The sequence below is a fragment of the Quercus lobata genome, chromosome 3 (assembly GCF_001633185.2).
Source record: "Quercus lobata isolate SW786 chromosome 3, ValleyOak3.0 Primary Assembly, whole genome shotgun sequence".
Classification (NCBI taxonomy): domain Eukaryota; kingdom Viridiplantae; phylum Streptophyta; class Magnoliopsida; order Fagales; family Fagaceae; genus Quercus; species Quercus lobata.
Window position 1 is genome coordinate 68,633,176 of NC_044906.1, and position 13,729 is coordinate 68,646,904.

General features: G+C 33.7%; 1 protein-coding gene across 2 annotated transcripts; it reads left to right on the top strand.

Moving 5' to 3' along the window:
• Nucleotides 1-5,085: 5,085 nt before the first annotated feature.
• Nucleotides 5,086-11,493, top strand: LOC115978730 (transcription termination factor MTEF1, chloroplastic). Of its 2 annotated transcripts, none has more exons than XM_031100587.1 (2): nt 5,086-6,100; nt 11,268-11,493. In XM_031100587.1, exon 1 carries the CDS (start codon nt 5,163-5,165, stop codon nt 6,087-6,089), a length of 927 nt encoding a protein of 308 aa, XP_030956447.1. In that variant the 5' UTR covers nt 5,086-5,162; the 3' UTR covers nt 6,090-6,100; nt 11,268-11,493. The 2 variants fall into 2 exon arrangements, with proteins under 2 accessions (XP_030956447.1, XP_030956448.1); XM_031100588.1 differs by lacking the exon at nt 11,268-11,493 and adding an exon at nt 7,637-8,208.
• Nucleotides 11,494-13,729: the final 2,236 nt, after the last annotated feature.

The following is a 13,729-nucleotide window of genomic DNA, read 5'->3' on the forward strand; positions in this document are numbered from 1 at the left end:
TATATAGACTATATTCATCAAATTAAGTTTGTATTTATATTCTCAATGTCATATAGGTTTTTATTTTAAAGTTGACCCTAGTATTGTCTACTCTCCCTATTGGCTACGGATATATACATCAACAACTCATTTGCTGAGTGAGTTTCTGCAGAAACTCAGGACGAGTTTGCAATCATGCAAGTCACTGAGAGTGTATGCTAAAGAAAGAACGAATGCAAAGATAAGAAGAGAGGAAGGATCTGTTTTGCACATCAGAAAGAATGTACAAAAAGCTTTTATTGATCAATCTGTCTTAAATTGATCTAAACCTCTATATTCATACTGAATAATGAACATTTGTGTCACTAACTACCAATGACTGCTACATGTGATTAGACTAAATTGTAAATTTTATCATTTAAGTTTGGAGTCAATTTGATTTTATCTCTTAAAGTTTTAAATTTTGAATTTAGACCACAGCATTTTTTAACATTTTGATTCGAGCCCTTCCATCTATGTTTGTTATTGAAATGGCTTTTAAGTGTAACCTCATGATTTGTTGTACTTTTTCTATTCAAAACTATTGAGCACTAAGAAAAGAATTAATTTTCTTTATTTTCCTATTTGAATCCTTTTTTAGGTAAACAAAAAATATTTTTATAATTTCCCTTTTTTTGGTTTTCCATTTTTTTCCTCTTTCTATTTTTCTATGTCTAGCTCTCGTTGACGTTCTTTGGCTACTAGAGTTGTAATGAACCAAATTGTTCATAAATAGCTTGGGCTTGACTCAATAACAAGTTTGTTCATGTTTGTTTATTTGTTCATAAATAAACCAAGCTTGAACCTTAGTTTTATGCTTATTTAATAAATGAGTCAAGTCCAATAAAAAAAATGTTCATGAACAGGCTCGTGAACATTAGGGTTTGATACAAAACAAGTTAAGCCTAGGCTCGTTAATGGGCTTGTTAATAAACTTGATATTAGTTTGACAATTAAACTGATATCTTACTAAAACTTTAAGCAATTGGGAATTGGAACCACGTGTCCAAACCAAATAGGCTTGATATGGGCTTGATAATGTGCTTGTGTTGAATCTCAAGTTCAAAAGCTTGATATTGAATTCAAGCTTGACTTAAGTAATTAATCAAGCCGAACTCAAACTTTTAAACTTTTTGACAAGATTGAGCTCAAACATCATTTATAGACTTTGTTCGAACTTGAGGCAAGCTTGAATACTTTATTTTCATTGTCAAGTCAAGCTTAAACATTTGTTACTCCACAAAACTCAATTCATTTAGAACCTTGGCTACTCCATTAGTCCCTTCTGAAAAGCCCAAAACAACACCAAACTCAAAGCTCTAGCCACCACATTGTCATTATCATCACCATCAAGGAGCCACTCTATCACAATCATGGCCAAGCCCACAAAACTACTAACAAGCCACAACCTATACCGCACACCATTGCCAAACAGATCAAAGCCAGTTTGCCACTGACACAAGCCCATTACCAACAATTGAAATCCTGAGACCTATTCACGAATTGGGTTCAACCCTCCTACCTAAAAAAAAGGCCTCAAATCAAACCCAAAAGCCAAGATCGATTCGTAATAGACATGAACAAATGGGCTTGAATCTAAGCATTAAATAATTTTAGGGTCTAAAATCCATTTTAAATGTTAGGAGGTAAAATTAAAATCACTACAAAGTACTTTTTTTTTTTTTTTTTTCTTCTGAGAAACAAAAAATGACCACAAACTTAGACGAACACAATTTGCAATTTATTCCAATAGTCAATACCTTTTAAAATGGTACTAATAAATAGGCATTTGCTATTTCTATATAGTTTATTGATCATTACGACACAACTATGATAGTAGGAACAAAATCAAGTGGGGGCCCAAAGGGGCCTAGGCCCCCCGGTCTTAAGGAAAAAAAAAAAAAATATATATATATATATATATAGTGGCGGAGCCAAGATTTCAATTCAGGGGGGGCAAAATTATAGGAAACTTTGGAAACACAATCGTTCATCTATTGATCTTCCACTCAATTTTTTAATTAATTTTTAACACTTCATTGCTAAAAAGCCTCAAAGTTTGTTACCAAAACATAGAATTTGAAACAATGAAAGAGCCAAAGAGATTGAGGGGAAAAAAAAAAGATTAGTGAAAAGATGTAAGCATTAGAGATTTAGTGTCATGAAAAAATTAGACAAAATTTGAAAGTATGGATCCGCTACTTAGAGTTGAAGCCATGAAATATTTTAAACACAATTTAGTAGACGATTTTTATTTAAACTTAAAAAGTGTGATGAAAATTGAATTTCAATTGTTGTAAAGATTAAGTGTTGTGTATCTCCCATTAAAAAAATAAAATAAAATAAATTAGTAATTGTCAATGTGTCTAATTTAGTATTATCTCTTTGTATCTTTTTTCTCTAGTATGATATTTAGTATAACTTTGTTGATAAAGGTACAAGTGTGTAGCACATCTCATGACAGCACATCAAGTTCTTGCATGTGCTGCTAGAGAATAACAAGCCACCTCATAAGGCACTAACTCTCACAAACATTCATGATATTAGATCTATAGAATGTAAAATCTCAATTTACTTGAACTTTAGGTATTTGACAGAAGCATATTAAGCAGTTCTTTGTATCAGAACACTGTGGTAGCCAATTCTAATTTTGCAGGTGTCTCGAACTCTGTTAAACAGCTCTTTGTTTTCGTTTTAAGATATATAACATATTGTATACTCTTCTCTTTGTTGGGGGGAATTAATTTCAGCATCAAACTATCAAATTTGTATCATTTGCATAGTTAACTGAAATTATGGGTTAGAATTTGATGTTAATTGGTTGTCTTTGAAATTTGTCTAGAAATTCTTGGCGTGGGGGGAGCAAAGTAATCTAGAAATCTTATACTAAAGGGGTTTGGGAGGAAGGTCAGGGGGGGCAGTTGCCCCCCCTCGCCCCCCCCTTGGCTCCGCCCCTGTATATATATATATATTACAATTTTATATTTGGCCCCCTCTATTAAAATTTTGGGCCTCTCCCTTACAATTTTACATTGATTACAGTATTTTATTGTATGATCATTTTCATCAGTTGTAAAATAATATAAGACCTCAAATTTGCCAAATCAACTCCAAAATACACCCACATTAGTTTATGTTTAATTGTGCAAAATGAAACATAGAATAATGTGAGTGTATTTTGGGATTAATTGGAAAATTTTACACATTTACTGTAACTATGCAAATGAATATTTTAATAATTATTTAGATTGAGAGTAGTGATTTTTGGTTGAGGAAAAGAGAGATGATTTTGGGATAATGATAAAGAATTGATAAGGAAATAGTATTATGATGAGACGTATTTTGAAAAGTGAGTATGTAAAATAGAAAGAGTAGGTTATTATACTAAAATAGACATAAATTTTTGCATGAGCCAATGTAAATGCTATAATGTAGTAAGAAATAATGATGTTTTGTGTCTTTGTCTTTGTTAGTAAATAATTGTATTATAATGTATTAAGAAACAATGATTTTTGTGTCATTGTCATTGTTGATAGTTTGTTAATACTAAATAGATACTTATTTAGAATTTCATTGTTATTTTTTTTTTAACTTATATTCTAGCCCCTCTTAACTCAAAATCCTGTGTCCATCCCTACATGATAGTCATTTTTAGTTATTTTACCTATGAATATGATATAATTTGAGTTTATGGTGTCCTTTCCATGAGAATTACTTGTTATCATTATACCAATCGTATTTTTTTTTTTTTTTTTAGGTGGGGTTTGGATTCGGCTTATTGTGTCCACAATTTGCTTTCAACGCGTTTCAGCCTCTTTTTTTTTTTTTTTTTTTTTTGGTTTCCGCACTTGTTGACTTTTTATCCGTGAATAGTGCACCTATGTACTGTTCATGGACCCATAAATTTCACTTTTCAACAACTTTTTCATTAAAAATGGATCCCACGGTACTATTCACATATTTAAAAATTATTTTGTTATAGTGTTTTCAGTTTTCAGCAAAATAAGTTCTATCCAAACGGATCCTTAATTTCTAGATAAAACTTAAGAATAAAACCTTAGATGCAGTAGGTTAAGCTTCCAATTAAATTCATTCATATGATTACATTGAATTGTTGCACTTTGAAATGATTAAAGGGTGCATCTAAGTTATTGTATTTTTTTTAAAAGAAACAAACACATAGAAATAGATGGGACAAAAGATGGGATTTATATACAAAAGTTATAGACTATTGGTCAACGCACAATTAATTGTCATAGCTCCACCTAAAAGTTTTAGCGAAAAATGGGGTAAGTAATTGTCCCTAAATTGAGCACAATTATGATAGTTATAGACTTATTGGTCAATGCACTCTCTTGACATATAATCATAACTCTTAAATCTTTTTTATTGGATCAAATGTTGTAGCTCCTGCATCTAATATCTCATCTAATAAAAGAGTGAGGGTTTGAAACCCGTTTATACTAAAAACCAATTAATACCTTGATATGTTGATAAAGAAATCATCGTGGTTCAAATGGCATAGATTGAATTTCTATGGTATTAATTTTTTTTTTAGGGTAAATTGTAAATTGCACCTCTAAATTTTGGGAGTGTTTGAATTTCATATCCTGAAATTTCAACATTTAGATTTTACTCCTTCAAGATCTATTCCGTTTTCATCAACAGTCCCTCCATTCATATTTTCCGCTAAGTGTCAAATAAACTTTTTACAAATATTTAATTTGTCCAATAAAATGATGCCACATTATTTTTGTAGCTTAAAAATATTTTTTAAAAAAATTAAAAATGACATGACATAATAAAAATGACTTGACATTATTTTATTAGAAAACTAAACACTTTTTTTTTTTTTTTGAGAAAGATAAACTAAACACATGTGCTAAGTTTATATGGTACTTAACAGAAAATATGGATTAACAGACTACTTATGTAAAAGGAATAGAACTTCAATAAACAAAATTCAAATTCTAAAACTTTAAAATATAAAATCTAACATAATATAGTTTGCAATCTGCACTTATTTTTATTTGAGAAAGAGATGATATTTTTTTCTTTTCTTTTTTTTGAGCATGAGAAAGAGATGATATTGATACATGATATAGAGCAATATCTCCTGTAGAAGTTCCCCTCGAAGCAAAACCATGCTAACAGAGATGATAATCCGACCCCTCCATCTCCCTCCTCAAGCTCTCCTCATCCCTCACTCCTCTAAACCCTCCAAAACCCCTTCTTCTTCTTCTAATCTCAACACCAAAAACCCACCTTCTTCTTCTTCTTCTTCCTCAGACTCAGGCCTGCTCTTCCGCCAGAAAATCCTCTACCTTGAAAACCTCAACGTCAATTCCCACAAAGCTCTCCAACTCAACCCAGATTTCCGTTCCACCCCACTCTCTTCCCTCCTCTCCGTCGAGCAATGCCTCTCTTCCTTTGGCCTCACTCGCTCTTCCCTTGGTCGAATTCTAGACATGTACCCACAGCTCCTCACCTCTGACCCTCACACCCAACTCTACCCCATCTTTGATTTCCTTCTCAACGAGGTCCGAATCCCATTTCTTCACATTCCAAAGTCCATAACTCGATGCCCCAGAATCTTAGTTTCCAGTGTCCCAAACCAGTTAAGACCCACTTTCTCTTTTTTGCAAAACTTGGGTTTTGTGGGTCCTCATTCAATCACTTCTCACACCGTAGTGCTATTGGTTTCAAGTGTGGAAGATACTCTTTTGCCAAAGATTCAGTTTTTGCAAAGTTTGGGGTTTTCTCATGAGGAAGTGGCTACCATGGTGATAAGGTCACCTGGGTTGTTGACTTTTAGTATTACAAATAATTTGCTCCCCAAGGTGAAGTATTTCTTGGAGGAAATGAAAGGGGATATAGTGGAATTGAAGAGGTTTCCTCAGTATTTTTCGTTTAGTTTGGAGGGGAAGATTAAGCCTAGGCATAGGCTTTTGCTCGAGCACCGTTTGTCGCTGCCATTGCCGGCGATGTTGAAGGTTAGTGATGGCGAGTTCACTGCGAGGTTGATTGAGTTGCGGTTGCGGTTGCGGTTGCGGTCTATTGAGGGGATGTAAATGGCTGTTTAGTAAGTTGGCTTGGTTCTTTTATGTTTTATATTGGAATTGATAGTGAGAATGTGATTATTTGGAATTGAATGTTTACAGTTTCTGCAATAAAAAAGAAAGAATTGAGTGTCTATCTATGGAGTGGAATTATGTGTTCAATTTTGTAAATCTTATGTTTAAAGTAACCATTTAGATATGATATGGATGGTAAAATGCACATGTAATGTGAATTATTTCACCTAGAAAGATTGTTTGAAGTATAACATGTACATAAAGAGAGCATGCTGCATTTTGCACAATAACAATTGTAGTGGGATATTGAATTATTCTTTGTATTGAGGAGCTTTTAGTTCCTAGAAATTTTGAACGCAAAATTCTCATGTACTAATCCACACTCACAATTTAATTACACAACAACTTAAAAGACAAAATTAACCCAAGATATCTCACTCTTAACACTTACAATTGAATAAGAAAGTGATTTGCTAACCCACACTCACATTTTAATCTCACTCTTATCTGTTTGCTTCCTCCCTGTTCTCAATCTTCTCTCTTTGATGCGGGAAGCGCAAGGAAATATTTTTATTTTGCAAATCAATTGTATTTTTATTTTTCAACTGTAATTTAGGTCCTAGTAGTTAATTAGGTAATCAGTATTTTAGAGTTTTGCAATTAAATAATTAGGATCTTCCTAATCATTTAGAATTTGGTTTGCTTAGTCAATTAGATTAGGGTTTAGTAGTCTATACAAGCACAATAATGTACTCCTATGGAGACGGATTATTTTGATGATGAATAAAATTTCTTTTAAAATTCTACCAATCGCCTGATTTTGGCCTCTAGAGGCTCTGTTTTGCTTAGTACTGATTCATAGGTTACCTATCCTTTATTTTACTATTCTTTAATGTTTATGTTGCATTGTTTGGTTTTGTCCTGCATCACTCTCACCTATGTTTACCATTAGAAGTGAAGAGCTGTTTTAATGATTGGGGGTTCAATTAATTTCGTGGCTAGTTATTCACTGCCAATTTGGGGGCTTCTTCAAGTGGTTGTGGCAAAGTCAACCTGGGTGAGTGTGTGAGCATAGTCAAGTTTCTTGAACGAGTTGGTGAAGGCAAGATGAGCCAAAAAAATTTGTTTTTGTAAATTAATTTGGTCCGATTGGCTGTTTTTGGATGTGAAGTTTCATTGGGTAATGCTTGAATTCTATGTCATTGGATGTGGATTTCATTGGGTATGGGTTCATTAGGAAATACTTGATTCTTGTTACTGGTGTATATGATATGATGGATCCCTTTACGATTAGCCTGATGCTTTTCCTTTTTGCCACTTTCAAATACACTATTTGTAGTGTTATTTTGGATTGCCATGCGTTCTGCTTCCTGTCTAATGGAATTATTGGAGGCTTTTGAAATGTGTATAACAACTATGGTGAAAAATAATGGTGAATGAACTGATCAGTGCCTGGATGGAAAGGAAAATTTGTAATTGTCACCCCCTTCCACCACCCCCCCCCCCCCAACGAATTTGCTAACCAACTTTTCTTCCCTATGCAGACAGATCGAATTTTGTGGGCCCAAGAGGAACACGCCCGGCTGCCTGCATTCTATTTATCCCCCCTCCCCCCCTTTTTGTTTCAACCAAACAGGGGAAAACTGTATTCTCCTGTCATCCATTTCTTCCCCCTCATTTCTTTCCATCCAACCAAATGCATCGTTACAGATATTAACATCCAATGAATGTGATTGATATGTGGTGAGGGGAAATCATCCTTAGGGTAGCCTTTTTCAAGTTGCACAAAGTTGTATGCACATTCTAACCTTTTTGTCCTTGAACAAGAGCGATTTTGACTAGCCATTTAGGAATGCATTCATTGCTAAAAGCTCTGCTTAGGATTACTTATCAACCACAACAAAACTTGTGTCCCAAAACTATGGGTTGGCTACGGATCCTCAACAGGTTAATAAGGGTCTTTCACATGTATTCTTCTCTTGCTTAGTATTAGTTAACAATTTCTTTTTAAAATTTTCAGACTCGTGGAATATTATTCAATGTTTGTTTAATAGGCATGAAACCTCTAAGAGGCTGCTTGGAGGTCATGAGATGTTAAGGTCATGTTTGGTAACTGTTTTTGTTTTCTTTTTTCATTTTCTTGTTTTTAAGGAAAAAAGCTTGCTTTTTTTTTTTTTTTTGGTTGTGTGTGTTTTCAAAATGAAAAACATGTTTGGTTAGTTGAAAAGAAAAAAAAAAAAACATTTTCTGTCATACCTTGTTATCTTCAAAAATCTATGGAAGTAGTAGTAATTTTATGGCATGAGGTTATATATGGGGACACTGGGACACAGATTCATACGAAACACAAAAAATACCCATTTGACAATATCAATTAGCCTCACATCAACAATTGACACTCAACAATAACAAATTATACCAAACACAAATCAGCTCTAGTAATTTCATAATAATCCATAGTCAAAGAAAATGGAAAAGAGCCCAAAAAGAAAAGCAAAATAAGAGAATGTTGTGTACCTTTGAGTGATTGGGTCCCTAAAATTATGAAGCTCTTCAAAATATGTGGAAGGCTTGCACATATCTGCTAAATCACATACAACAAAAATTTAGAATTAGGAAAGGTGAATGAGAAATGGACTTGGCATGAAGAAAAAGAATAGTAGAATCTGACGAAGAACAGAAAGGAACCACGAAGGAGAATCTGATGAAGAACAAGTACTTATGTGGTTCTCTCTGTCAAGGTTTTCAACAATGCCTCCGTGAGGAAGTTGAGGCACAGAGTAGATATAGGGGTTCAAATGTGTGGGATTTGAGATAATCAATTTTAAGCGCGAAAGTTTGAGAGAAAAAAATATATTATGCATGAGAATTAAAGGGGAAAAAAATTCTAGGAGTGGGAAAGAGAGTAAAAATAATATTAGATTAAAAAAGAAAAAAATTGTTGTTAGGTGGCTCAAACCAGTGTGCCGGTTCATTAAAGTTGCCTGTAGTCATTGTTTTCTCCGTGTTTTGTAAGCTTTAGAAAACTGAAAAATGAATACAGCCGCAGCTCTGTTTTCAATTTCCTTCATAATATGGAAATTGGAAATAGTTTTTTGTTTTTTTCCTAAAATAAGTTACCAAACAAGTTTTTTGGCATAGGAAACAAAAAATTGTTCTAGAAAATAGGAAATTAAGGAAAAAAACGGTTACCAAACATAGCCTATTATTTTTTCCTTCTCTTTTTTTTTGGCTGGGGTGGTAGGGAGGGAATTGTTGGATTTTTAAAAAAAAAATCTATAAGTAAAAACTTCATTGAAAACTTCATTGAAAGTACACAGGCAGTGTGCTGTGATACCAGCAGAATATCTAAACTAAATTGCAATGGAAGTACAGAAATCAAGTAAATCAGGCAAAGAACTGAAAGTAGAAACGCCCAATGCATTTGCCCACTCAAACAAAGTCTGAATGAAGGATAGCTTCAAATCATGAATCAATCTTTCATTCCCCTCAAAAGTGGGCACATTCCTTTCCCTCCAAATACCCCACATGAGGCAATGGGGGAGTGGCTGGATTTGGAGGTGTTATATGTTCAAAGCCCTTTTATTTAATTCTCTAATGTCCTCTCATGTGTGGCTGCCCTGTTCCTCCTTTTGAATAAGTAGTATTTTCTGAGTTTTAATTTTGCTAGGATTTATACTGGTTCTTGGCAATGACGTGGACTGCATGTTTTGGTGCAGTTGTAAGAATATAACGAGATTTAAACTAAAATTGTAGGTCAGGGTTTGAATTGGAAGGTTTAACATCAATTAAAAATGTTTCAATTGATGTTAAAGGTAGCTTCTGCTTTGTTTTATAAGCTAAAAAAACTTTATTCTACTCTCTGCTGGGGGCAAATATCAACTTTTTGAAGAGTCACAAAGAATGGAAGTGAATGAAGTATTGGATGTTCAGAGAAATAAATTCTATAGTACTAGGTTTTGTTAGGTATTTGTGAAAGGGTAACTTTAACAAGAGCTTACATCTAAAGTCTGAAGAATATGCTACTTTTGGTAACTATGCACCTGCAGCATTTTGTTGCCAACATCAGCACATATTTCTGGTGTTCACATTTTTTGAATCCTCATGACTGGGACTGGATGTGTATATCCAAGCATGTTTTTCAGAAGGCAGCTTGAATCACAAGCAAGTGAACACATTTTTTCTGCATTTGGCTATTCGTTGAATTTGTTTTCAAAAGGAGTACTTCTATCCTATAATTGCGCCTATACAAAAAATCATATAATTGCATTGATTTGAGTGCATTCTGGACCTGCTGTTCAGACCTATTTTTGCAGAGTAGTAAACATAACCTAAATTTTATGATAGTTCTTAAGTCTTCTATGTGTGTCTGTGAGTTAACAGAATCCTATATCATAATACACTTAAATCACTTAAGTTTTCTTTTCACATGTTGGCTCAATCTCTTTCATTTCTTATACTGCATCTTACTACACACGTAAATTTTGCACAAAAATTACTGAGGCTGAATTCTACCAACTGAATGATCCTAGATTTGATCGATTTCATCCTTTTAGGTTGTCTGGAATAAATCATGCATCTTTTTGTTGAATAAACATGAAACTGTCATTGTCAATATTTTTGGGGACCAGTTGCCATTTTCAAGTTAGCATCATTCAAATTGTGTAAGATGATTGTGAAGGTGATCTGACCTCTGGAATCCTATGATTGCAATGAGTAGGCTGATTTTCAGAATATAGTTTGTTTTCTGTAGTGTGTTTCATTATTGGTTCCCTTTTCCTACTTAGGATGAACTTTTGACACCCTATTGAGTTCTCCAGATTTATGAAAGTTGTGGATTCATGATGGCAAATAATTCATATAGGCCTGACTAGGTTTGTCTGCTAATGTGGTTTAGTGGCCACTATTTCACATTTGTTTTGTCTTCCTCCTTTCGTACTTATTTAGCATGATAGAGAAGGAAAAGTGGAATATGAGGTTTGTATCATGGCTTCATTTGTGGATGGAAATTAGGATTATGCATTCTGAATGTTGTTTTCCAATTGTCATGTATGTTAAGCTATTTGATAGGTCGGTTTATCCTAAGGTACTGTTCTGAATCTTGCAAAAAAAAAAAATAATAATAATCTTGACATGTTGATTGAGGATAATGTTTGCCATTATCATGACATGCAGACACTGGGGCCTTGATGTAGCTGGAGTTTGCTAGTCAGTTGATTTCTGTCACACACGTCTTTGATGTTTCTTTGGTTGGCTTCTATTCTATATGCCAATCAAACCAGACAAGAGTTCTGTGTTGAGTGTCCACTTGTTATAGAATCATGTGGCGCCCTATAGCTTTACTTCCATGAAAATTTTGTTCTGTTCTCCATCTGAAGTCTCAATATAATCTTGTCAAGTCCTATTTTCCTTCTGTGCTGGGAGTAGGGATGAGTAATTCCTATAAATATGTACATATTCATGTTAAAAACTGAACTAAAATTCCTATAATCATAATAGTCATCTGGTAGTCTTCTGCCCTCTTGTATCTTATTTTATGAGACCTGGACTGGCACAATGGGCTCCTATAATTATAATAGTCACCTGGTAGTCTTCTGCCCTCTTGTATCTTATTTTATGAGACCTGGACTGGCACAATGGGCTCCTATAATTATAATAGTCACCTGGTAGTCTTCTGCCCTCTTGTATCTTATTTTATGAGACCTGGACTGGCACAATGGGCCAAGTGGTGCGGACACCACACTATAGCACATCCGTGGAGATTATTATTTGTGTTATCTTTATCTTTATTTGGGTTTATCATTAGTATTTGATTAGTATCGTATTAGTATTTGAGATTGTTTAGGATTCATATTGGGAGAGTTTATCCTTATTATTGTAATTCTTGGAAGTTGTATATAAAGCTCTAGATGATTTCTTTTGTGTTCAGACTACGATTAATTATTATCCAGATTATTTGCAAAGTTTGCATTGCATTTGATGGTGAATCCAAACAACCTTAGGCGGTGAAGCCTAAGGTCTACAGCGGGATTAATTTAGGTGGGAAGCCTAGGTTGTCCTACATCACCAAGCCTTTATTAGGTTGGGTATCAGCTCGAGTACCTCAAAGCTCCCCTCTTTTTAGGAAGCATGGGTTGTCACTGTATCTCCCTAATTGAAGCGTAATGCCTTAAACTAATGTAATAGTTTTAATTTTTGTCAAAAACATTGTAGCTCAATGGCATAGCCTGCAAACCAGGATTTGAATCCTTTCTTCCCAACTGTTGTAACTATCAAATTATATATATATATATATATATATATATTTCTGTTTATAAGAATGTAATGAGATAACTGTTGCTGGATTGGGAGTGACTACCTTAAGAGTATACAACACAGATTAGTATATATCTTTATGTATATTTTATCTGTTTTAGACATATATTACAGTATATCTTAAAGTTTTCAAGAAAAATAACTATCAAAATATTTTAAAATATATCTAAAATTAAATGATTTTTTTATGACAATTAATTTGTAATTCCTCCTGTCACATTGAGATTTGAGAATACACATCCAGGAGTGTCTTCAGCATGTTCTTGTCGACATGGATAAACTGGACATACAAGCTGGACACTTTGGAGTGTTGTGCTTCTTATACTGTACCTTTTTATTTTTTTTCCCTTTCTTCATCTTCTTCTTTAAAAATAGAATCTTAGACTGTACCTATATTCATGTAATAGTGTATGGTGTTGATACAAAGGAGGATAAGCTTTTTTGTTGTTCAAACGTAATCAAAACATGGTTGCCTCAGAAAGTTGAAGATGATAACTGAATTGTCATCTCCAACAATTTTCATAGAGCATTTCGAAGAGATTCTGATACCTGTGTACTTGGGTTACTCCACAGCCATGACACTACCTTAAATTTTGTTGTCTAGCCTTTGATAAATCTTTTTATATGTTTTCAATCCAAATTGCAGAAAACTCATTTCCCAATAATGAGTAGATAGAATACTCACAATTCCTGCAAGTTATGTAATGATTCAAATCATCATTCATGTATACTATTAGTTATATGATACATACTGGTCATGTGATTAAAATACACGTAGACAATCAATATGAATGGTCATACAAAAAAATTATAGGAGATTTAGACAATCAATGTAATAGATCATAGAAGATTTGCTTAAACCAGTTTAGAAACAATAGATTAGAGGTGATTTAGACAATCAAAATGAATGGTTATGCACTTAGCAATAGAATGTGGTCATGCAATAGAGGAAATTTGTTTAAACTAGCATTTGATACATTCTCTCTCTAAAAGTTACAACCGTGGAATCATAGTTCCAGTATTTGATGCACATGACTGCACACCCAATAAGGCCATGAGACACTACCGTGGATGTGACTCAGTGGTTGAAGTTATTGTATCGCATCACATAATACTTGACAAGAGTTAAATGGTTTGAGTAGTGGTGCGGTGCTTCAACAAATGTGTTGTGCCGACGATGATAGTTCCGTCAAGATCTTAATGGTACACGTGATATTACTCATTATTGTCACGTGACATGGAATCAATAAGTCCACTAAAACCCCATTTTTTATTATTAAAAAAAAAAAAAAAAAAAAAAAAAAAAAAACATCAAAAGGCCA